Source organism: Oncorhynchus mykiss, chromosome 9, assembly GCF_013265735.2.
Source record: "Oncorhynchus mykiss isolate Arlee chromosome 9, USDA_OmykA_1.1, whole genome shotgun sequence".
NCBI lineage: Eukaryota > Metazoa > Chordata > Actinopteri > Salmoniformes > Salmonidae > Oncorhynchus > Oncorhynchus mykiss.
In genome coordinates, this window is record NC_048573.1 from 51,238,476 (window position 1) to 51,264,205 (window position 25,730).

The 25,730-nt window shown below is 39.8% G+C and overlaps 1 protein-coding gene across 2 annotated transcripts in view; it reads left to right on the forward strand.

Moving 5' to 3' along the window:
• Positions 1 to 25,730, forward strand: part of pex14 (peroxisomal biogenesis factor 14) — a 116,650-nt gene that overhangs the window by 35,743 nt on the left and 55,177 nt on the right. For both annotated transcript variants that reach the window (XM_021616103.2, XM_036988251.1), the window contains one exon: positions 14,519 to 14,603. In XM_021616103.2, coding sequence (XP_021471778.2) covers positions 14,519 to 14,603 — 85 coding nt within the window. The remainder of the gene's footprint in view (positions 1 to 14,518; positions 14,604 to 25,730) is intronic.

The following is a 25,730-nucleotide window of genomic DNA, read 5'->3' on the forward strand; positions in this document are numbered from 1 at the left end:
CACACCATGTCACGTTAGTCATAAGGCATACGCCGCCGCCCCTCTTCTTACCAGAAAGTTGTTTGTTTCTGTCTGCGCGATGTGTGGAGAAACCCGTTGGCTGCACCGCTTCGGATAGAGTCACTCCAGTGAGCCACGTTTCCGTGAAGCAAAGAACGTTACAGTCTCTGATGTCCCTCTGGAATGCTACCCTTGCTCGGATTTCATCAACCTTGTTGTCAAGAGACTGGACATTGGCAAGAAGAATGCTAGGGAGTGGTGCACGATGTGCCCGTCTCCGGAGTCTGACCAGAAGACCGCCTCGTTTCCCTCTTTTTCGGAGTTGTTTTTTTTTTGGGTCGCTGCATGGAATCCACTCAGTTGTCCTGTTTGTAAGGCAGAACACAGGATCCGCGTCGCGAAAAACATATTCTTGGTAGTACTGATGGTGAGTTGATGCTGATCTTATATTCAGTAGTTCTTCTCGACTGTATGTAATGAAACCTAAGATGAGCTGGGGTACTAATGTAAGAAATAACACGTAAAAAAACAAAAAACTGCATAGTTTCCTAGGAACGCGAAGCGAGGCGGCCATCTCTGTCGGCGCCGGAAGTAATTACGTTCCAACAGGACACTGACCCCAAGCACACAGCCAATGCAACGCTGGAATGACTGCAGAACAAGAATGTGAAAGTCCTTGAGTGGCCCAGCCAAAGACCAGACTGGAATCCATTGAAAATCTATGGAAAGACTTGAAGATTTCCATTCACCGCAGATCCCCATTTAACTTTACAGAGCTTGAGAAAATGTGCGAAGCTGATACAGACATACCCAAGACGACTCAAAACTGCAAAGGAGCTTTTACAAAATATTGACTCGCGGGTGTGAATACTTAAGTAAATCAGATTTCTGTATTTCCTTTTCATTTTACTTTTGCCATAATGGGTTATTGTGTGTGTAAAATATATTTACTCAATTATTTTGAATTCAAGCTGTAACATAACAACATGTGTAATAAGTGAAGGGGTATGAATACTTTCTGAACGCGCTGCACAGTATGTCAGATACTCCAGTGAGTGTAATCTGTTCAATATTAGGAGTTGAAATCATTAGAAAGGAAATATTATCCTCTTTTCTACTGAAGGTATGCACTTCAAAGTTAGGCGGCCGCGGATCCCAGGTTGATTACCCCTGTTGTACAGTGTACATGTATTCCTGTGAGCACTTTATGTTTTTAAAGTTGAAATTATTATTGTGGCAACACATTCAGTTTACTGTATTCTTTTAAATTATTTCTATTTGCGTTTATGTGTCTTTGTTTCCGGTAATGCTCATAAAAGACAAGTGGAGCTGCTTGTCACAAAATGTCATCATTGACTGTAAGAGTAAAAAAAAAAATAAAGCTTCAAATTACAGGAAAGAGGCACTGCATTAAAGAACAAAGGAGATCGATGGCAGTACATTACATTTTATGCGATTGAGAAAAAAAATCAACTAATTAAAATTGATCACTCCTGCTTTGTAAAAGTGTTTCTGAATTAAATTATTGTATGAAAACATTTTGACCAATAGAGAAGCCAAGGAAGTATCCATTACTGGATTGCTGCTGAGAAGGGGCTTGAATGTTTGTGGTGGCTGAGTAGTTTTGTTGTGCTACACCACTGCTGCTTTCTCCAGCTAAAGTGCCACAGTTTAATCTCTGATGACCCTTATCTGTCAGAGCGGCCCCAGCCTTCTTGTTTAGGCCTTTTACCTGAATTAAAATAAATTTGTGGGATATATATGCCGGTCTTTTGGCCAAAGTGAGTGAAAGTGAAGTGTCACTGATAGGGGTAGTGGTCTTTAGTCATGGGGGCGGCACCAGACCCAGCCCCTACCACTATGTGGATGTATTTATCCAAGCAGTCATATGTTTGTGTTTTGGTGAGGCTAACTCGACCCTATGCAGCCATTGGAAAAAAATAACATTAATATAAAGTTAATACTTCATGAGGGATGTTTTATTTGAATACTGTAGTTTTTGTTTACTCAAGGAACTGTAGATTTTAGATGGCCATTTTTTATGGGTTATAGCCTAGTCCAAAATGTAAACCTTGAAACCTTGAAAATGTTATAGTAGATACCCAATTTTGTTTTGAATGTGTAACTTAACCGGACCATCAAAATGTTGATTGTTTATCAATATTTCTCATCAAACAATTTTTAGGAGGTGAATGATTCAATGTATGTGAACTGTAACTGACAAAGAGAGAACTTCAGACACTTTGTCCTAAGTTTCAATGTAATGATCCTAACATCATGAGATGCCATGTCTTCAACCTGCTGAAACACGTCCCTTAATAGATACAGTTGAAGTCGTAAGTTTACATACACTTAGGTTGAAGTCATTAACTCGTTTTTTAACCACTCCACAAATGTCTTGTTAACGTCTTGTTAACAAACTATAGTTTTGGCAAGTCAGTTAGGACATCTACTTTGTGCATGACACAAGTAATTTTTACAACAATTGTTCACAGACTGATTATTTCACTTATAATTCACTGTATCACAATTCCAGTGGGCCAGAAGTTTACATACACTAAATTGACTGTGCCTTTTAAACAGCTTGTAAAATTCCAGAAAATGATATCATGGCTTTAGAAGCTTCTGATAGGCTAATTGACATCATTTGAGTCAATTGGAGGTGTATCGGTTTGCAACTGCACATGGGGACAAAGATCGTACTTTTTGGAGAAATGTCCTCTGGTCTGATGAAACAAAAGTAGAACTGTTTGGCCAAAATGCCCAACGTTATGTTTGGAGGAAAAAGGGGGAGGCTTGCAAGCCGAAGAACACCATCCCAAACCTGAAGCACACGGGTGGCAGCATCATGTTGTTGGGGTGCTTTGCTGCAGAAGGGACTGGTGCACTTCACAAAATAGATGGCCAGGATGTAAAATGATATGGATATATATTGAAGCAACATCTCAAGACATCCGTCAGGAAGTTTAAGCTTGGTCGCAAATGGGTCTTCCAAATGGACAATGACACCAAACATACTTCCAAAATTGTGGCAAAATGGCTTAAGCACAACAAAGTCAAGGTATTTGGAGTGGCCATCACAAAGACCTGACCTCAATCCTATAGAAAATGTGTGGGCAGAACTGGAAAGGCCTACAAACCTGACTCAGTTACACCAGTTCTGTCAGGAGGAATTGGCCAAAATTCACCCAACTTATTGTGGGAAGCTTGTGAAACATTTGACCCAAGTTAAACAATTTAAAGGCAATGCTACCAAATACTAATTGAGTGTATGTAAACTTCTGACCCACTGGGAATGTGATGAAAGAAACTAAAGCATAATCATTCTCTCTCCTATTATTCTGACATTTCACCTTCTTAAAATAAAGTGGTGATCCTAACTGATCTAAAACAGGGAATGTTTACTATGATTAAATGTCAGGAATTGTGAAAAACTGAGTTTAAATGTATTTGGCTAAGGTGTATGTAAACTTCTATCTTCAAGTGTAGATATATCCCTGTTCTTTTTTCGTAAGGAAATATGTCTATGAATGGGATGGGGGTGTTTACACATTTCATTAAAAAAATGTGATTTCTAGAATAAGAGTCCATCATAAACAGGCCTGATATAATCTGTGCTGATCTAAAAGCTTTATTTTGTGAGGGACAGCTTGATTGAAGGGTCTAGATCTGGCCTCACACGAGTTCCAGCCTGCAAAGTTCCATCGCATTGACCAATTCAACTGTTAGGCCTAGTTGTGACGAAGAACATCTGATAGGCAAATACTTATGAATGGAAAGTTTGGTCTGAATGTGCACTGGTCGCAAAAGAGACTGATTTCCGTCCACCACCCCCCCTTTAAAATTGCGTAATGTGATGTTGATGTCATGTTTGTAGCCTTGCCCATGGGGCTAAAGTTGTCACACATGCAGCCTGTCTGTTATTTTTAAACCTTTGCCAACCAAACGTCAATGAAGTTTTCCATGGCCCTTTTTGTGCATTGAAACGTTCACGCTGACCTTTTTAATTTCAGAAGTTAAGATTATTCAATAAAGATTAACCACATTTGGAAAATTCTATATCTTGGAAAACCAACCCCACCCTACCTCTTGAGCATCTTAACAGATGTAAAACGGGAACTATATTATACTTTTGTCATTAGCAGGGGAGCATGTTACACATTTAAACAAGTTGGTCGTTACCCCCTTTTCAGTTTTGATTCATACAGTGCATTCAGAAAGTATTCAGACCTCTTGACTTTTTCCACATTTTGTCACGTTACAGCCTTATTCTGAAATGACGAGAAAAACAACATTTAATCCAGTCTACACACAATACCCCATAATGACAATGCAAAAATGGGTTTTTGGAAGTGTTATTTAAAAAAAAATGTGTAATACATTTGCAATCACATTTACATAAGTATTCAGACCCTTTACTCAGTACTTTGTTGAAGCACCTTTGGCAGCCATTACAGCCTCGAGTCTTCTTGGGTATGATGACGCTACAAGCTTGGTACACCTGTATTTGGGGAGTTTCTCCCATTCTTCTCTGCAGATCCTATGAAGCTCTGTCAGGTTGGATGGGGAGTGTCGCTGAATAGCTATTTTTAGGTCTCTCCAGAGATGTTCGATCCGGTTTAAGTCTGGGATCTGGCTGGACCACTCAAGGACATTCAGAGACTTGTCCTGAAGCCATTCCTGTGTTGTCTTGGCTGTGTGCTTATGGTCGTTGTCTTGTTGGAAGGTCAACCTTCGCCCCAGTCTGAGGTCCTGATCTATCTGGAGCAGGTTTTCATCAAGGGTCTCTCTGTACTTTGCTCCGTTCATCTTTTCCTCGATCCTGACTAGTCTCCCAGTCCCTGCCGCTGAAAAACATCCCCACAGCATGATGCTGCCACCACCATGCTTCACCGTAGGGATGGTGTCAGGTTTCCTCCAGACATGATGCCTGGCATTCAGGCCAAAAAGTTCAGTCTTGGTTTCATCAGACCAGAGAATCTTGTTTCTCATGGTGAGTCTTTAGGTGCCTTTTGGCATCCCCAAGTGGGCTGTCATGTGACATTTACTGAGGGGTGGCTTCTGTCTGGCCATTCTACCATAAAGGCCTGTTTAGTCGAGCTGTCAGATTGACCATCGGGTTCTTGGTCACCTCCTTGACCAAGGCCCTTCTCCCCCGATTGCTCAGTTTGGCCAGGTGGCCAGCTCTAGGAAGAGCCTTGGTGGTTCCAAACTTCTTCCATTTTTAAGAATGATGGAGGCCACTGTTCTTGGGGACATTCAATGCTGCAGAAATGTGTTTGTACCTTTCCCCAGATCTGTGCCTCAACACAATCCTGTCTATGAGCTCTACAAACAATTCCAGAAAATTCCTTTTAGCTCTGACATGGACTCTAAACTGTGGGATCTTTTATATAGACAGATATGTGCCTTTCCCAATCACGTCCAATCAATTGAATATACCCACAGGTGGACTCCAATCAAGTTGTAGAAACATCTTAAGGATGATCAATGGAACCAGGATACACCTGAGCTCAATTTTGCGTCTCATAGCAAAGGGTCTGAATACTTACTGTATGTAAATAAGGCATTTCTGTTTTTTATTTTTAAAACATCTGCAAAAATGTCTAAACCTGTTTTGGCTTTGTCATTGGGGGTATTGTGTGCAGGTTGATGAAGATTTTTTTTTTCATCATTTAAATATATGGCTGTAAAGCAACAACATGTTAGGGGGGGGGGGGTTGAATACATTCCTAATGCACTGTATATGAGGTAACAACAGGGAATAACGGGGAATGCCTCAACAATCCAAAACAGTCAAACAAGCTGACACCGAACAGTTAAACGCAGAACAGAAACCAACAGTTTAACGCAGAACATGAAATCAAAGGTCCAATTTCAAAGATCCCGGTATTGCCATTGCCTGACCCTTCGGATGTTTAAACTTTGGAAGAGCTACTGTTGTAGGTAATGTTGACTTTGTGTGGCGCCGGCATTGATATCCACATAGATGGTTCTGTTTCGCCACACTCTTCCATGTCTCCCAGGGTCACTGATTTCACACAGCTGCTCCCATGAGGCTCTGCTTCCTTAGCTAAAGGTCACAGTAGGCGGGAAAGATGTAACAATTAGAAGGGCATTTAAAGATGTAGTTATAAAATGGAGTTAAAGCACTGTTGGGTATATCAACCAGTTAAGAGAGAAAAGGAAATACTTTAATTGTATTAAACCATTCCTTTTAGCAGGGTTCTGGTAACACAAAGCAATTGGGTTAAGCATTTAAGACAACCATCCATGTTAGTGAATCGCCCCTGAAAGCATATAGCCTAATTAATATAAGCTTAATTTTTCTCCCTCTCCTTCTTTCTCTTTTTTCAGTCCTGCAAACTATTGTTTGGGGGAAATTTGAGACCAGCCTAACACAATTTTGTCCATGTCTATTAGCCTATTATAGTATCAGGGGTGCTTCTCCACAAATGTACAGGCCAATTTGAAATGAATTGATTCGCACTGAGACTGAATCCTATACTTGCTAATGATTTCATTTTAGCCCTCCATTGTTGCTCCCCCTGGCCGCTAGTTGTTCTGTCCTTCTCATAGTGTTCATTATTGCAGATAAATGTACACATACCTTTTTTGTAGAATATATGACTTGGCTCAGAGTTTAATGTGAGCAAGTTAACTTCTAATGAATGAAACATTTTATGAATTGATTTTCACTTACTGAAATGCCTCTTACATCTTGTTTATTTACCCCATGACTTGAGCAGATTTTATGTGGTTTAGACCTTGGCAGTTATGCTAAACCTCCACTATTTGGAGAAAAAAAAGGCCAAACATTTGCTCTGAAAAGTACGACTAGTGTTTTAGTGTAACTCAATTTGGTGCTGGTGTTGTTAGATGTTGAGCGGTTCGGGACCAGTTCCTACTGACATTTTGGTGTACAAAGCACTCTGGGAATGCCGTGGAGTCCCGTGCCTTATAGTGCCAGAAATCCCCATCGGTCTGCTCTCCATTTCCACGGAGCTGACTTGAAGTGTCAGGTTTCGGACCCAACATTTGCATAGTGAGTGACGTGTCAAATTTTTGCTCCTATCCAGACAAATAATACATTTTCTCTTTCTCCACCCAGGCGTTGTAGTTTCATCTCACTGTGATGTTCTCAGCTGGATTTAGAGCTCTCAAAAAAATACGAAATAATTTCATAGAATTGAAACAAGACCACATTCTCTTCGTCACAGACTGACAAAATCTGTTCATGTTTAAAGCTGAAGTTATAACTAGTCTGCACACATTTGAACTGTGTCTCTGTGCCACTCAGTTGACGTTAAGGAGAAAGAACATTTGTCACTTATATGAATAGTGCCAATGATGTAGTCACTAAGTATGATCATATTTATTTGACAGTTGCAAGAAATGTGAAATATTACAGTAAGTTGTTTATCATTTGATTGTTACTATATTTAGAAAGCATTTCAGTCATTTCAAGCCCTATTGCCCTACTTTTGTTGAATAGGGAAAAATATATGCTTTTTCATATTTTTATAGTATTTGCACTATGTACTTGAGATTGTGTCCTCAAAAGTACACCTCAGCAATTTATTAAACATTTTTGCAAGAAAGGTGAGTTCCAGACCTTTCTAAGACTATGCAACATTACCAGTTATTGTTTATGGAAATCTCATGAAAAATGTAAGTAAATAGCTTGGGTATGTCTACTTAGGCGGAAATTCTAAACTATGAAATATATCATATCACAGTTTTTAAAATTATTGACTGTATTTGATGTTTGTGAATAATAACAGTTCAAAATTTGTTTTGAGTAGTGCGTAACCCTAGGATGGCAACATGTATAGTGCATTCGGAAAGTTTTCAGACCCCCCAAAAAAGCCTAAGGTGCTTCAGCAAAGTATTGAGTAAAGGGTCTGAATAATTCATGTAAATGTGAAGTTTTATTTTATTTGAAAAATGTATAAAAATCAATTTTTGCGTTGTCATTATGGGGTATTGAGTGTAGATTTGATTTGTTTTTTAAAATTAATTTTAGAATAAGGCTGTAACGTAATAACGTGGAAAAAGTCAAGGGGTCTGAATACTTTCCGAATGCACTGAATATTCTAAGTGATTTCAATTGGTCTCTCTCCATTTTGATTGTTTTATACTGCTCAGTTAAACGTCAACCCAAAATATCTTTCTGCATCTTCATACATTTCTGCATTTTCTGCTCTCATTTAAGATAATTTCCACACTGCAACATAGGGCTGCATGATATGGGCAAAAAACCTAAGCCTTATTTTTAACCAAATGTTGCAATTGCGATTTGACTTGAGATTTAGATCAAAATCCTTGAGTGAACGGTTGGAATCATGGAAAAATAATGATTATTCTAATTCTATAGTTGAAAATATACTTTTGGCCATGCAGTGTATGTGGACACCCCTTCAAATTAGTGGATTTGGCTATTTCAGCCATACCCGTTGCTGACAGATGTATAAAATCGAGGCCACAGCTATGCAATCTCCATAGACAAACATTGGCAGTAGAATGGCCCGTACTGAAGAGCTCAGTGACTTTCAACGTGGCACCGCCATAGGAGTCCACCTTTCCAACAAGTCAGTTTACCAAATTTCTGCACTGCTAGAGCTGGCCCGGTCAACTAGAAGTGCTGTTATTATGAAGTGGAAACGCCTAGGAGCAACAGCGGCTCAGCCGCGAAGTGGTAGGCCACACAAGCTCACAGAATGTAACTGCTGAGTGCTGAAGTGAATAGCTTGTAAAAAATCTTCTGTCCTCAGTTGCAACAGTCACTAGTGAGTTCCATACTGCCTTTGGAAGCAACGTCAGCACAGTTACTATTCACTTGGGACCTTCATGAAATGTGTTTCCATGGCCGAGCAGCCGCACACAAGCTTAAGGTCACCATGCACAATGCCAAGCGTCCGCTGGAGTGGTGTATTCCTCGCCGCCATTGGACTCTGGAGTGATGAATCACGCTTCACCATCTGGCGGTCTGACGGACTTATCTGGGTTTGGCGGATGCCAGGAGAATGCTACTTGCTCCAATGCATAGTGCCAACTGTAAAGTTTGGTGGATGAGGAATAACGGTCTGGGGCTGTTTTTCATAGTTCGGGCTAGGCCCCTTAGTTCCAGTGAAGGGAAATCTTAACGCTACAGCATACAATGACATTCTAGACGATTCTGTGCTTCCAACTTGGTGGCAACAGTTTGAGGAAGACCCTTTGCTGTTTCAGCATGACAATGCCCTGTGCACAGAACGAGGGCCATACAGAAAGGGTTTGTCAAGACGAGTGTGGAAGAACTTGACTGGCCTGCACAGAGCCCTGACCTCAACCCCATCAAACACCTTTGGGATGAATTGGAACACCGACTGCGAGCCAGGCCTAATCGCCCAACATCAGTGCCCGACCTCACTAATGCTCTGGTGGCTGAATGGAAGCAAGTCACCACAGCAATGTTCCAACATATAGTGGAAAGCCTTCCCAGAAGAGTGGAGGCTGTTATAGCAGAAAAGGGGGGACCAACTTCATATTAATGCCCATGATTTTGAAATGGCATGTTGGACGAGCAGGTGTTTCACATACTTTTGGCCATGTAGTGTAATAGTGGGCACTTTAAAAACAGTGTTATTTTACATCACAATGGCTAAAAATGCCAGGGAGGAGTTAATGTGACAGGGCAGGAACCAAAGTGTTTGTCAGCGTTTCCTAGGGGACCTTATATCCTTTGGCTACATTAAATGTTTTCTCTTATCTACTTCATGTAGCTAACATATTCATGCTTGGCTTATTCTTCTTTGATTTAGAAGATACTGTTACACAGACAACATGCTGATTTAGTTCTACACCCTCATTGGTATCAGGCTGTATAGCTAGCTACGTTTAATCTGACCAGCTAACTAGCGATTTTCATTAGCGGCTAAGAAGCAAGTGTAAACAGCATTGTAGTCATCAACATTGTTGCATTGACCATGCAGACTGAACGCAAGTGTCTTCTGGTGAAGTAACAACAAATGCGCTCCTTGAGTGACGGGCTAGGTCTGTGTGGAAAGCAGCATGGAGAGAGGGAGCCGAGAGAGATGACTCAAGTAGTGTAGTAAACTATAAAAATGTAATTTTAACAAACCAAGCATTCAAATACTGTTATTGAAGATAAAGTAAAAACCCAAACCGGTCGGTCCATGCATCAATACCAGTATATGGTATACAGCCCAGCCCTAGAGGCTCTTTTCATCCATATCGGGTGAACTGTTTAGAAATTACAGCATTTTTTGTACATAGTCCCCCCATTTTTGTGGGACTAAAAGAATTGGGACAAATTCACTTAGCACGCAATAATTACATCAAGATTGTGACTTTACAAACTTGTTGGATGCATTGGGACAAATTTTTGTTTTGGTTGTGTTTCAGATTATTTTGTGCCCATTGAATGAAAGGGAGAGGGGGATACCTAGTCAGTTGTACAACAACCATCAACTGAAATGTGTCTTCCGCATTTAACACAACCCCTCTGAATCAGAGAGGTCGGTGGGCGCCCTTAATCGACATCCACGTCTTCGGCGCCTGGCGAACAGTGGTTTAACTGCCTTGCTCAAGGGCAAAATGACCGATTTTTACCTTGTCAGCTTGGGGATTCGATCAAGCAACCTTTTCGGTTACTGGCCCAACGCTCTAACCACTTGGCTACCTGCCCAATAGAAATTAATGGTAAATAATGTGTTGTGTAATTTTGGAGTCACTTTTATTGTAAATAAGAAGAAAATGTTTCTAAACACTTCTACATTAATGTGGATGCTACCATGATCACGAATAGTCCTGAATTATTCGTAATAATGATGAGTGAGAAAGTTAGACACACAAATGTCATACCCCCCAAAAAATGCTAACCTCCCCTGTTATTGTAATGGTGAGAGGTTAACATGGCTTTGGGGTAAGATATTTGTGTGTCTATCTTTCTCACTCATCACTATTCACGATTCATTCTGAACTGTCATTCAGGACTATCAGTACTGGTACTCCCTCTATATAACCATCTTAATTTTACTCATTATTGTTATTTGTTATTCACTGTGTATTTATTCCACGTGTCACTATTTCAATGTTTAAAAAAAAAAAATGTAATCTGCATTGTTGGAAAAGGACCCGTAAGTAAGCATTTCACTGTTAGTTTACACCTGTTCTTTACGAAGCTTGTGATACGATGATCCTTTAACATTAGCTAGTTACAGTAGCGCTCAGTGACAATGTTGGGCATTTCTTTTTTTTTTACCTGGTAAGTTGACTAGGAACACATTCTCATTTACAGCAACGATCTGTGGAATTGTTGCTATCGAAGTTCACATTATTGGTGGTCTTACTTTGATAATGACATCAATTCAGCACCTCCCTCACTTTGCATCTGTGCCTTCATGGGTATGATATAGCTTTAGTATAGACTACCATCAGTTTGGAAACAATCTGTTCCTGTTCATTCTATATGACAATTCTTACTCAATCTTCACATACTTCCACCTCTACTTTTGTAACATTGATCCCTTAAGTTTTCTGTGTTAAGTCTTTTACACTTCTCAGCTTTTGTAAGAGTGCTTTTTCTCTTGGAAAACTAAAAAGTGAAATGAAAACTCTTGAAACCCCACTTGACCTCTAAATATAGTCACTCAGGAAATCCTATTTTTCAATATGGCCGTTGTATGGCAGCATTTCTAAGCAACGCACCCTTTAAAAAAATATTTTATGGTTTCATATATTCATACAGTTAAACATCAAAAAACCTCCACCAACAAAAAGGAAACGATTAAATAAAAGCACAGTGCCCTCCCAGCCAGTTAGTCAGTATTTTCCAAGTGTTTTATTTTTCAAAAATGTAACTAATAATAGTGCATTGGTAAATGTTCATAGGTTAAAACCAATATTTTACTTCAATGCTGTTACTAGTGAGAGAAAAAAACATTCTACTGGTTAGTTCAAACATAATTAGGTTTTCTAGACATTTTTCAAAATGTTAAAGTAAAGATTCAAGGTAAAAAAAAAGAAGAAGTGCCAATTCAAACTCAATAATGATGCTGTAATCTTGTCCGCTCATCAACTTCACTCTCTTAAAGCACATTGGTTAGTGTTCATCTCTTCCTATGATTGAGTTTTCGCCTCTTTTTCGGCTGTACCTGACACTTTATTGGTTATCTCATTTGTAAAGATTATTGGTCAGTACATGGAGCACTTTGGTGCATTAGCAATTTTAGCTTTACAAGAAGCATTAGAAAATGATTGTTCAACTAACCAAAAGGTATTTACCGGTATTCGGAAAAGCCAGACACACCCACCATTTTAATTTCAATTGATATTTATCCTGCCAAACCAAATGTGCCTTGTACTAACATACAGCCCACCCCTTAAAAGCCCAATTATGTGCTACCGTACACTATAGCAGGGATGATCTATAAGTCAATAACAAGACAAGACTGAAATCTGTGCAATGTGGTTATAATTGATTGAGATGTCTGGGTGGAACTTGTGCAAACCAGCTATGTCATCTGCTAAGAACAGCACTTTTACCCTCCCTGAAGATACACTACAACCATTTTACTAAAATTGACATTTTGACTTATTAGTTTTTAGATTTTTTTTGATGTTGTGCTTTCTTTTTTTTTATGTCGACACATACTGTAGATTACAACATTCTAGTTTTAACATAGATGACAAGATACTTGTCAATTGTACAATATTTATAGTTTAAGGAAATAATGTAAACAAATGTAGCGTATTCTTCCACATTTAGGTTATTTTCCTCTCACGTCTCAATCTTTCAGTCACTACAATTAATGCGGTTCTATAGCCTTGTTAGCCTCAGTTTATTAGCAATATGTTATCCATTCTTTTCTAGTTTTCATTCATTACCTATTGTCCTGGATTAATTTAGCTGCACATTTTATGGCCTTTTCACTCACTGAATCAGTAAATGATCTTTCAGAATCCTAAAAGGCAGAATATTTCCATCTTGTTATCACACAGATATATGTTCTCCTCAAACATCAGTCGGTGGTTCACCACGCAAATGGTTTAATCTGCTTGTCACAATGAAGGTTCCGGGCGACTGACTTTAATAAGCCCTCAGCATATAGAGATCCAGGAATTTCCACACCCCTTGTGCAACCCTTGTGTACATCAAAGGTCATGCTAATGTTATGGTGAATAAATGGATAATAAATATTTCTGAACGGTTTGTCTACTCCTTTGATAAAATGATACAACTTGGCCCCATTTTAAACTTAGTATTTTATAATAAGTCATGTTATGCCACTGTAGGAATAACTAAACAATAATGGTCATGTTTTCAAAGATCGCTCAACCTCTCTGACATACAATACAGATGTCTAAGGCTGATAATAGATCACTATCATTTGAGTTTGGATGCATTTCACGTGGCAAAACTTGGATGTTGAGGAGTAGTACGTTTTCATCACACCCACACCACACTGTGTTTTGTCACAGAATAATATGGCTTTTTAGACTGCTTCCCTGCCATAGCTGCCCCTTTTTTAGATGAGTTTAAAAATGTCATTATTTTGGATTGAAACAGGTCTTTAGTATATGCAATGCATTACCCAAAATGAATTACCCACTGGCAGTGTGCTCAATCACTTTTTTTTCTTTCAACACTCCAAGAAAAGCAAGGGTAATCAAAACCTTTTAACCTATTAGAGGGATGACTTTTACAATTGAATCACAGGGGACCACAGGTGAGATAACAAGTCATCTAAGCCCTCCTTGCCAGTGTGTGTTTCCCCCGTTCTCCATGTTATTTAATGTTTATCTGTTTTAAGAGGCACCACTTCAAGGCGCCCACTTCAAATGTATGTTTTAATAGCATTTAAGGATGTTTTTTTTTTTCTCTAATTCTTGGAAAAGCAAACTGGAGTGGGGTAAATTAAGGTGCATCTCGAAGGAAAACATAATAGAATTGATGAATGCCGTGCACTTGAAACTACTGATGTTCTGATGCCATTTAACGTTCTAGTGCATTAACGTCTCGAGTCATTACAACATTTAGGCTTTAGTGATTTGATCATGGTGCGTTTTTAACTGGAAGAATTACAGAAGTTTTCAGCCAAGGATTCTTAAGTTATTAGATACAAATGATCACCTCTGCATTAAGTATAGATTTTCTTCCCCCACGCACTTAAGACTGGAAGTTTGTCTTGTAAGAGGATGATAGCGAATTAAGCTCCATACTCCATTTGTCCAGCACTCTTTGATGGGCTAATTTTATAACAGCTGATTTGGTCATTCTCCGGAATTATCTAGAAAGTGGTCAGGTGGTCTTAATACTCGATGCAGGGAAGTTTTCAGAAGTGACTTTCAAACAAATCAATTTATACCATGTCTGGGTTTTAACAAACCTAGGCTACCACTTCTGTCTAGACTGAGTGAGAATGTTTGTTTGCTGTTGTATACAGATGGATAATCTTTGTATTCTTGAAGTTGAAATCCAACCTTTTCTACATTCTTTCTTTGTTTTCCACAGATAGCCACAGCTGTGAAATTTTTACAGAACCATAAAGTGCGTCAAAGTCCACTGGAAACCAGAAAAGTTTTCCTGAAGAAAAAAGGTGAGTGACGTTTGTGGCGCATTTTGTTTTTGATGTAAATACTAGTTAATTATTGTTGTAATGCTGTATTGAAAATCCCCAGTAATGTCTCTCAAATTTGTTCAATACCATATGTAAACGCAAAAGCCTAATCAGTCCCAACAGGGCCTCTACAGTATATCCGTTTTATATGCATTGATGTTCACACAATGCATGTTGATGCTGAAGCCGGGAATCTGATGGACATTGGCCAGAGGTGTTCATGCAATGTTCTTTTTTGGGGAGGTTGGTGGGCTTTTAGGGGTCAAAGGTCAAGGCCATAGCTCTTTGCCCTGGGCGTCGGATCGTGGTCGATTTTGCTGTGGAGTGCATGATTCAAGCTCTGTGGATAAATGACCCACCAGTCGGGACGCTTCTTTGGGCTCAGGAAAATTAATATTGACAAACCCTCCTGCACTTACACTGGAATTGCCAATGATATTACCTTTCAGCATTTTTAAGCCTTTTACTTAATTTAGCCGTTACCATAAATATGAGGTACGACATTAGAAGGTGGAATTAGGTAGGGAGAGGGAGTCCGTTTGCCGGCTCATCAGTTTGTTAGTACAATACATTATGATTATTAGATATGATCATATGTCTGTTTGTCTACTGTAAGTAATTTTATGCTCCCAGCGAACAGCATCAGCGAGTTGTCTTATCTCTCTTTTTAATATGCACTACCCCTAATCCATAGGTTACATTTTTGTATTTAGTATGGATCCCCATTAGCTGCTGCCAAAGCAACGGCTACTCTTCCTGGGGTCCAGCAAAATTTAGGCAGTTTATACAATTGAAAAAATATTACAATAAATTCACAGATTTCAAAACACACTGTGTGCCCTCAAGCCCCTACTCCACCACAACCTAATTTCTACAGTACTAAATCCATGTGTATGTATAGTGAGTATGATATCGTGTGTGTGTGTGTACAGTTGAAGTCGGAAGTCTCCATACAATTAGGTTGGAGTCATTAAAACTCATTTTTCAACCTCTCCACAAATGTCTTGTTATCAAACTATAGTTTTGGCAAGTCGGTTAGGACATCTACTTTGCACATGACACAAGTAATTTTTCCAACAATTGTTTACAGACAGATTATTTCAATTATAATTCACTGTATCACAATTCCAGTGGGTCAGAAGTTTACACACACTAAGTTGACTGTGCCTTTAAATAGCTTGGAATATTCCAGAAAATGATGTCATGGCTTTAGAAGCTTCTGATAGCCTAATTTATTTATTTATTTTATTTTATTTCACCTTTATTTAACCAGGTAGGCAAGTTGAGAACAAGTTCTCATTTACAATTGCGACCTGGCCAAGATAAAGCAAAGCAGTTCGACACATACAACGACACAGAGTTACACATGGAGTAAAACAAACATACAGTCAATAATACAGTATAAACAAGTCTATATACAATGTGAGCAAATGAGGCGAGATAAGGGAGGTAAAGGCAAAAAAAAGGCCATGGTGGCAAAGTAAATACAATATAGCAAGTAAAACACTGGAATGGTAGATTTGCAATGGAAGAATGTGCAAAGTAGAAATAAAAATAATGGGATGCAAAGGAGCAAAATAAATAAAATAAATACAGTAGGGAAAGAGGTAGTTGTTTGGGCTAAATTATAGGTGGGCTATGTACAGGTGCAGTAATCTGTGAGCTGCTCTGACAGTTGGTGCTTAAAGCTAGTGAGGGAGATTAGTGCTTCCAGTTTCAGAGATTTTTGTAGTTCGTTCCAGTCATTGGCAGCAGAGAACTGGAAGGAGAGGCGGCCAAAGAAAGAATTGGTTTTGGGGGTGACCAGAGAGATATACCTGCTGGAGCGCATGCTACAGGTGGGTCGCAATGGTGGGTAGTATACAGGTCGCAATGGTGGGTAGTATATGGGGCTTTGGTGACAAAACGGATTGCACTGTGATAGACTGCATCCAATTTGTTGAGTAGAGTATTGGAGGCTATTTTGTAAATGACATTGGTAGGATGGTCAGTTTTACAAGGGTATGTTTGGCAGCATGAGTGAAGGATGCTTTGTTGCGAAATAGTAAGCCAATTCTAGATTTAACTTTGGATTGGAGATGTTTGATGTGGGTCTGGAAGGAGAGTTTACAGGCTAACCAGACACCTAGGTATTTGTAATTGTCCAGATATTCTAAGTCAGAGCCGTCCAGAGTAGTGATGTTGGACAGGCGGGCAGGTGCAGGCAGCGATCGGTTGAAGAGCATGCATTTAGTTTTACTTGTATTTAAGAGCAATTGGAGGCCACGGAAGGAGAGTTGTATGGCATTGAAGCTTGCCTGGAGGGTTGTTAACACAGTGTCCAAAGAAGGGCCAGAAGTATACAGAATGGTGTTGTCTGCGTAGAGGTGGATCAGAGACTCACCAGCAGCAAGAGCGACATCATTGATGTATACAGAGAAGAGGGTCGGTTCAAGATTTGAACCCTGTGGCACCCCCATAGAGACTGCCAGAGGTCCGGACAGCAGACCCTCCGATTTGACACACTGAACTCTATCAGAGAAGTAGTTGGTGAACCAGGCGAGGCAATCATTTGAGAAACCAAGGCTGTCGAGTCTGCCGATGAGGATGTGGTGATTGACAGAGTCGAAAGCCTTGACCAGATCAATTAATATGGCTGCACAGTAATGTTTCTTATCGATGGCGGTTAAGATATTGTTTAGGACCTTGATCGTGGCTGAGGTGCACCCATGACCAGCTCTGAAACCAGATTGCATAGCAGAGAAGGTATGGTGAGATTCGAAATGGTCGGTAATCTGTTTGTTGACTTGGCTTTCGAAGATCTTAGAAAGGCAGGGTAGGATAGTCTGTAGCAGTTTGGGTCAAGAGTTTCCCCCCCTTTGAAGAGGGGGTTGACCTCAGCTGCTTTCCAATCTTTGGGAATCTCAGACGACACGAAAGAGAGGTTGAACAGGCTAGTAATAGGGGTGGCAACAATTTCGGCAGATCATTTTAGAAAGAAAGGGTCCAGATTGTCTAGCCCGGCTGATTTGTAGGGGTCCAGATTTTGCAGCTCTTTCAGAACATCAGCTGACTGGATTTGGGAGAAGGAGAAATGGGGAAAGTTTGGGCGAGTTGCTGTGGGGGGTACAGTTCTGTTGACCGGGGTAGTAGCCAGGTGGAAAGCATGGCCAGCCGTAGAACAATGCTTATTGAAATTCTCAATTATAGTGGATTTATCAGTGGTGACAGTGTTTCCTATCTTCAGTGCAGTGGGCAGCTGGGAGGAGGTGTTCTTATTCTCCATGGACTTTACAGTGTCCCAGAACTTTTTTGAGTTAGTGTTGCAGTTTTGAGTTAGTGTTGACATCATTTGAGTCAATTGGAGGTGTACCTGTGGATGTATTTCAAGGCCTACCTTCAAACTCAGTGCCTCTTTGCTTGACATCATGGGAAAATCAAAATAAATCAGCCAAGACCTCAGAAATACAATTGTAGACCTCCACAAGTCTGGTTCATCCTTGGGAGCAATTTCCACCTGAAGGTACCACGTTCATCTGTACAAACAATAGTACGCATGTATAGACACCATGGGACCACACAGCCATCATACCGCTCAGAAAGACGTGTTCTGTCTCCTAGAGATGAACGTACTTTGGTGCGAAAAGTGAAAATCAATCCCAGAACAACAGCAAAGGACCTTGTGAAGATGCTGGAGGATAACAGGTACAAAACTATCTATATCCACAGTAAAACGAGTCCTATATCGACATAACCTGAAAGGTCGCTCAGCAAGGAAGAAGCCACTGCTCCAAAACCGCCAGACTACGGTTTGCAACTGCACATGGGGACAAAGATTGTACTTTTTGGAGAAATGTCCTCTGGTCTGATGAAACAAAAATATAACTGTTTGGCCATAATGACCATCGTTATGTTTGTAGGAAAAGGGGGGAGGATTGCAAGCCGAAGAACACCATCCCAACCGTGAGGCACGGGGTGGCAGCATCATGTTGTGGGGTTGCTTTGCTGCAAGAGGGACTGGTGTACTTCATAAAATACCATGACCCCAAGCATACTTCCAAAGTGGTGGCAAAATGGCTTAACCTCTTATGCAAGGGGGCAGTATTTTCACGTCCGGATGAAAAGCGTGCCCATAGTAAACTGCCTGTTACTCAGGCCCAGAAGCTAGAATATGCATAGTATATGCAGTTTTGTATAGAAAACACTCTAAAGTTTCCAGAACTGTTAAAATAAGGTATGTGAGTATAACAGAACTCATATGGCAGGCAATAACCTGAGAAAATTCCAACCAGGAAGTGAGAAATCTGAGGTTTGTAGTTTTTCAAGTGATTGCCTATCCAATATACAGTGTCTATGGGGTCAGATTGCACTTCCTAAGGCTTCCACTAGATGTCAACAGTCTTTAGAACGTTGTTTCAGTCTTCTACTATGAAAGGGGAGCGAATAAGAGCTGTTTCAACCAGAGGTTTGGCTGAAAGCCTTTAGTTTAGTTTAGTCACGCGTGCGCCTGTGAGCGCGAGCTCTGTTCCCTTTCATTTCTAAAGACAAAGGAATTGTCCGGTTGGAATATTATTGAAGATTTATGATAAAAACATCCTTAAGATTGATTATATACATCGTTTGACATGTTTCTACAAACTGTAATGGAACTTTTTTGACTTTTTGTCTGGACCTTGTGCCCGCGCCTTGTGCATTTGGATTACTGGACTAAACACGCGAACAAAAAGGAGGTATTTGGACATAAATGATGGACTTTATCGAACAAAACAAACATTTATTGTGGAACTGGGACTCCTGGAAGTGCATTCCGATGAAGATCATCAAAGGTAAGGGAATATTTATAATGCTCTTTCTGACTTTTGTTGACCCAACAACATCGCGGGTATCTGTATGCTGGCTGAGCGCTGTACTCAGATTATCGCATGGTGTGCTGTTGCCGTAAAGCTTTTTTGAAATCTGACACACCAGTTGTATTAAGGAGAAGTATATCTTTAATTCTATGCATAAGACGTTTGTGATGAGTATTCCTGTAAATTGATGTGGCTCTCTGCAAAATCACCGGATGTTTTGGAGGCAAAACATTACTGAAAATATCGCGCCAATGTAAACTGATATTTTTGGATATAAAAATGAACTTTATCGAACAAAACATACATGTATTGTGTAACATGAAGTCCTATGAGTGCCATCTGATGAAGATCATCAAAGGTTAGTGATGAATTTTTATCTCTTTCTGCTTTTTGTGACTCCTCTCTTTGGCTGAAAAATGGCTGTGTTTTTGGTGACTTGGCGCTGACCTAACATAATCGCATGGTATGCTTTCGTCGTAAAGCCTTTTTGAAATCAGACACTGTGGTTGGATTAACAACAAGTTTATCTTTAAAATGGTGTATAATACTTGTATGTTTGGGGAATTTTAATTATGAGATTTCTGTTGTTTGAATTTGTCGCCCTGCACTTTCACTGGCTGTTGTCCAATCGATCCCGTTAACGGGATTTCAGCCATAAGAATTTTAAGGACAACGAAGTCAAGGTATTGGAGTGGCCATCACAAAGCCCTGACCTCAATCGTATAGAACATTTGTGGGCAGAACTGAAAAAGTGTGTGCGAGCAAGGAGGCCTACAAACCTGACTCAGTTACACCAACTCTGTCAGGAGGAATGGGCCAAAATTCACCCAATTTATTGTGGCAAGCTTGTGGAAAGCTACCCGAAACATTTGACCCAAGTTAAACAATTTAAAAGCAATGCTACCAAATACTAATTGAGTTTATATAAACTTGACCCACTGGAAATGTGATGAAAGAAATTAAATCTGAAATAAATAATTCTCTCTACCAGCCCAGCAAATATTCTTTACATCATCAACATAGGAATCACTACAAAACTTATTGTATGACCTCTTATACACTACATTAGGCCAAACCTTTGGAACTTTGCTTTACCTAGATATGGCTATTATATTGTGATTACTACATCCTATGGATTTGGACACTACTTTAAAGCAAATATCTGCTGTGTTTGTAAAGATGTGATCAATACATGTTGAAGATGTAATTCCTGTGCTGTTTGTAACTACCCTGGTAGGTTGACTGACAACCTGATCCAGGTTGCAGGCACTGGTTACGGTTTGTAGTTTTTTCCTGAGTGGGCAGCTTGATGATAGCTAGTCAATATTTAAATCACATAATAAGAAAGACACCCCAACTTCACAAGCTGCACTGACTTTTTAATGATTGAGATGGCTTGGACCCTTAAGTAGTTCATGAATTGTTGGCAGTGGCACCCAGGACATTGGCTTAGATTGTTCTACAACTGATCACTGCTTGTTTATGAGCCCATTTTCTTTATGAGCCCTCTTTTCAAAACAGTTGTTTACTTGGGGACTAATTCATAGTAAGAGCTCAGGGATTTGGCTTCTATCATTAGAGCAGCAAAGCAGTGAAAAGTGAGCCTAAAAGCTCCATGACCAGAGGTAACCCGAAACCAAATCCATTGTTACCGGCTGCTACTACACACATCAGCAGGCTGTAATGACTTCCAATATCTTTTGAAAAGTACTTGCTTTGTGCTTCTCATTAGCAGCAACTAAGGACTATTCTTAATCCAGTGCCATTTACTACACTCTTCATGAGAATAAATGTATCCACTTTCTTTTCTTCTTTAAAATCCTTTGTTTGTTTGATGCTCGCACCAAAGATTTTTATAACTAACCCGAGATAGATGAGAGCCTGTTGTTTCCAATGAAAGCAAATGAATCATAGTGGGCAGAACAAGCAAGGAGGTAGGCAGTGCCAAGCACGAGCTAGTGCGATCCAATTGGCGCGTTCTAGCATTTATTTGAATATTTCCGTTAGGGAACACCTGCTGTGTGAAGTGCACATGTGCAATAACTCAATTCGCTCTTACCCTTACACTCTTAAACAATGCACTTTTTTTGAAACTTTGGCAAAGGGTAAAGTCCAAATGCAGTCCACTGTTTTCTATACACTACCCTTCAAAAGTTTGGGGTCACTTAGAAATGTCCTTGTTTTTGAAATATTTTAAATTAACATCAAATTGATCAGAAATACATTGTAGACATTGTTAATGTTGTAAATTACTATTGTAGCTGGAAACTGCGTACAGTGCCTTGCGAAAGTATTCGGCCCCCTTGAACTTTGCGACCTTTTGCCACATTTCAGGCTTCAAACATAAAGATATAAAACTGTATTTTTTTGTGAAGAATCAACAACAAGTGGGACACAATCATGAAGTGGAACGACATTTATTGGATATTTCAAACTTTAACAAATCAAAAACTGAAAAATTGGGCGTGCAAAATTATTCAGCCCCCTTAAGTTAATACTTTGTAGCGCCACCTTTTGCTGCGATTACAGCTGTAAGTCGCTTGGGGTATGTCTCTATCAGTTTTGCACATTGAGAGACTGACATTTTTTCCCATTCCTCCTTGCAAAACAGCTCGAGCTCAGTGAGGTTGGATGGAGAGCATTTGTGAACAGCAGTTTTCAGTTCTTTCCACAGATTCTCGATTGGATTCAGGTCTGGACTTTGACTTTGCCATTCTAACACCTGGATATGTTTATTTTTGAACCATTCCATTGTAGATTTTGCTTTATGTTTTGGATCATTGTCTTGTTGGAAGACAAATCTCCGTCCCAGTCTCAGGTCTTTTGCAGACTCCATCAGGTTTTCTTCCAGAATGGTCCTGTATTTGGCTCCATCCATCTTCCCATCAATTTTAACCATCTTCCCTGTCCCTGCTGAAGAAAAGCAGGCCCAAACCATGATGCTGCCACCACCATGTTTGACAGTGGGGATGGTGTGTTCAGCTGTGTTGCTTTTACGTCAAACATAACGTTTTGCATTGTTGCCAAAAAGTTCAATTTTGGTTTTATCTGACCAGAGCACCTTCTTCCACATGTTTGGTGTGTCTCCCAGGTGGCTTGTGGCAAACTTTAAACGACACTTTTTATGGATATCTTTAAGAAATGGCTTTCTTCTTGCCACTCTTCCATAAAGGCCAGATTTGTGCAATATACGACTGATTGTTGTCCTATGGACAGAGTCTCCCACCTCAGCTGTAGATCTCTGCAGTTCATCCAGAGTGATCATGGGCCTCTTGGCTGCATATCTGATCAGTCTTCTCCTTGTATGAGCTGAAAGTTTAGAGGGACGACCAGGTCTTGGTAGATTTTCAGTGGTCTGATACTCCTTCCATTTCAATATTATCGCTTGCACAGTGCTCCTTGGGATGTTTAAAGCTTGGGAAATCTTTTTGTATCCAAATCCGGCTTTAAATTTCTTCACAACAGTATCTCGGACCTGCCTGGTGTGTTCCTTGTTCTTCATGATGCTCTCTGCGCTTTTAACGAACCTCTGAGACTATCACAGTGCAGGTGCATTTATACGGAGACTTGATTACACACAGGTGGATTGTATTTATCATCATTCGTCATTTAGGTCAACATTGGATCATTCAGAGATCCTCACTGAACTTCTGGAGAGAGTTTGCTGCACTGAAAGTAAAGGGGCTGAATAATTTGCACGCCCAATTTTTCAGTTTTTGATTTGTTAAAAAAGTTTGAAATATCCAATGAATGTCGTTCCACTTCATGATTGTGTCCCACTTGTTGTTGATTCTTCACAAAAAAATACAGTTTTATATCTTTATGTTTGAAGCCTGAAATGTGGCAAAAGGTCGCAAAGTTCAAGGGGGCCGAATACTTTCGCAAGGCACTGTATTAAAAAAAAAAAAAAAAATATATATATATATATATATATATATATATATATATATATATATATATATATATATATATATATATATATATATATATACGTACATACATACACATAGGCGTACAGATGCCCATTATCAGCAGCCATCAATCCTGTGTTCCAATGGCACGTTGTGTTAGCTTATCCAAGTTTATAATTTGAGAAGGCTAATTGATCATTTGAAAGCCCTTTTACAATTATGTTAGCACAGATGAAAACTGTTGTGCTGATTTAAAGAAGCAATAAATCTGGCCTTCTTTGGATAAGTTGAGTATCTGGAGCATCAGCATTTGTGGGTTCGATTACAGGCTCAAAATGTCCAGAAACAAAGGACTTTCTTCTGAAACTCGTCAGTCTATTCTTGTTCTGAGAAATGAAGGCTATTCCATGTGAGAAATTGCCAAGAAACTGAAGATCTCGTACAACGCTGTGTACTACTCCCGTCACAGAACAACGCAAACTGGCCCTAACCAAAATAGAAAGTGTGGGTGGCCCTGGTGCACAACTGAGCAAGAGGACAAGTACATTAGTGTGTTGTTTGAGAAACAGACGCCTCACAAGTCCTCAACTGGCAGCTTCATTAAATAGTACACGCAAAAAGCAGGTGGCAGCATCATGTTGTGGGGTTGCTTTGCTGCAAGAGGGACTGGTGTACTTCATAAAATACCATGACCCCAAGCATACTTCCAAAGTGGTGGCAAAATGGCTTAACCTCTTATGCAAGGGGGCAGTATTTTCACGTCCGGATGAAAAGCGTGCCCATAGTAAACTGCCTGTTACTCAGGCCCAGAAGCTAGAATATGCATAGTATATGCAGTTTTGTATAGAAAACACTCTAAAGTTTCCAGAACTGTTAAAATAAGGTATGTGAGTATAACAGAACTCATATGGCAGGCAATAACCTGAGAAAATTCCAACCAGGAAGTGAGAAATCTGAGGTTTGTAGTTTTTCAAGTGATTGCCTATCCAATATACAGTGTCTATGGGGTCAGATTGCACTTCCTAAGGCTTCCACTAGATGTCAACAGTCTTTAGAACGTTGTTTCAGTCTTCTACTATGAAAGGGGAGCGAATAAGAGCTGTTTCAACCAGAGGTTTGGCTGAAAGCCTTTAGTTTAGTTTAGTCACGCGTGCGCCTGTGAGCGCGAGCTCTGTTCCCTTTCATTTCTAAAGACAAAGGAATTGTCCGGTTGGAATATTATTGAAGATTTATGATAAAAACATCCTTAAGATTGATTATATACATCGTTTGACATGTTTCTACAAACTGTAATGGAACTTTTTTGACTTTTTGTCTGGACCTTGTGCCCGCGCCTTGTGCATTTGGATTACTGGACTAAACACGCGAACAAAAAGGAGGTATTTGGACATAAATGATGGACTTTATCGAACAAAACAAACATTTATTGTGGAACTGGGACTCCTGGAAGTGCATTCCGATGAAGATCATCAAAGGTAAGGGAATATTTATAATGCTCTTTCTGACTTTTGTTGACCCAACAACATCGCGGGTATCTGTATGCTGGCTGAGCGCTGTACTCAGATTATCGCATGGTGTGCTGTTGCCGTAAAGCTTTTTTGAAATCTGACACACCAGTTGTATTAAGGAGAAGTATATCTTTAATTCTATGCATAAGACGTTTGTGATGAGTATTCCTGTAAATTGATGTGGCTCTCTGCAAAATCACCGGATGTTTTGGAGGCAAAACATTACTGAAAATATCGCGCCAATGTAAACTGATATTTTTGGATATAAAAATGAACTTTATCGAACAAAACATACATGTATTGTGTAACATGAAGTCCTATGAGTGCCATCTGATGAAGATCATCAAAGGTTAGTGATGAATTTTTATCTCTTTCTGCTTTTTGTGACTCCTCTCTTTGGCTGAAAAATGGCTGTGTTTTTGGTGACTTGGCGCTGACCTAACATAATCGCATGGTATGCTTTCGTCGTAAAGCCTTTTTGAAATCAGACACTGTGGTTGGATTAACAACAAGTTTATCTTTAAAATGGTGTATAATACTTGTATGTTTGGGGAATTTTAATTATGAGATTTCTGTTGTTTGAATTTGTCGCCCTGCACTTTCACTGGCTGTTGTCCAATCGATCCCGTTAACGGGATTTCAGCCATAAGAATTTTAAGGACAACGAAGTCAAGGTATTGGAGTGGCCATCACAAAGCCCTGACCTCAATCGTATAGAACATTTGTGGGCAGAACTGAAAAAGTGTGTGCGAGCAAGGAGGCCTACAAACCTGACTCAGTTACACCAACTCTGTCAGGAGGAATGGGCCAAAATTCACCCAATTTATTGTGGCAAGCTTGTGGAAAGCTACCCGAAAC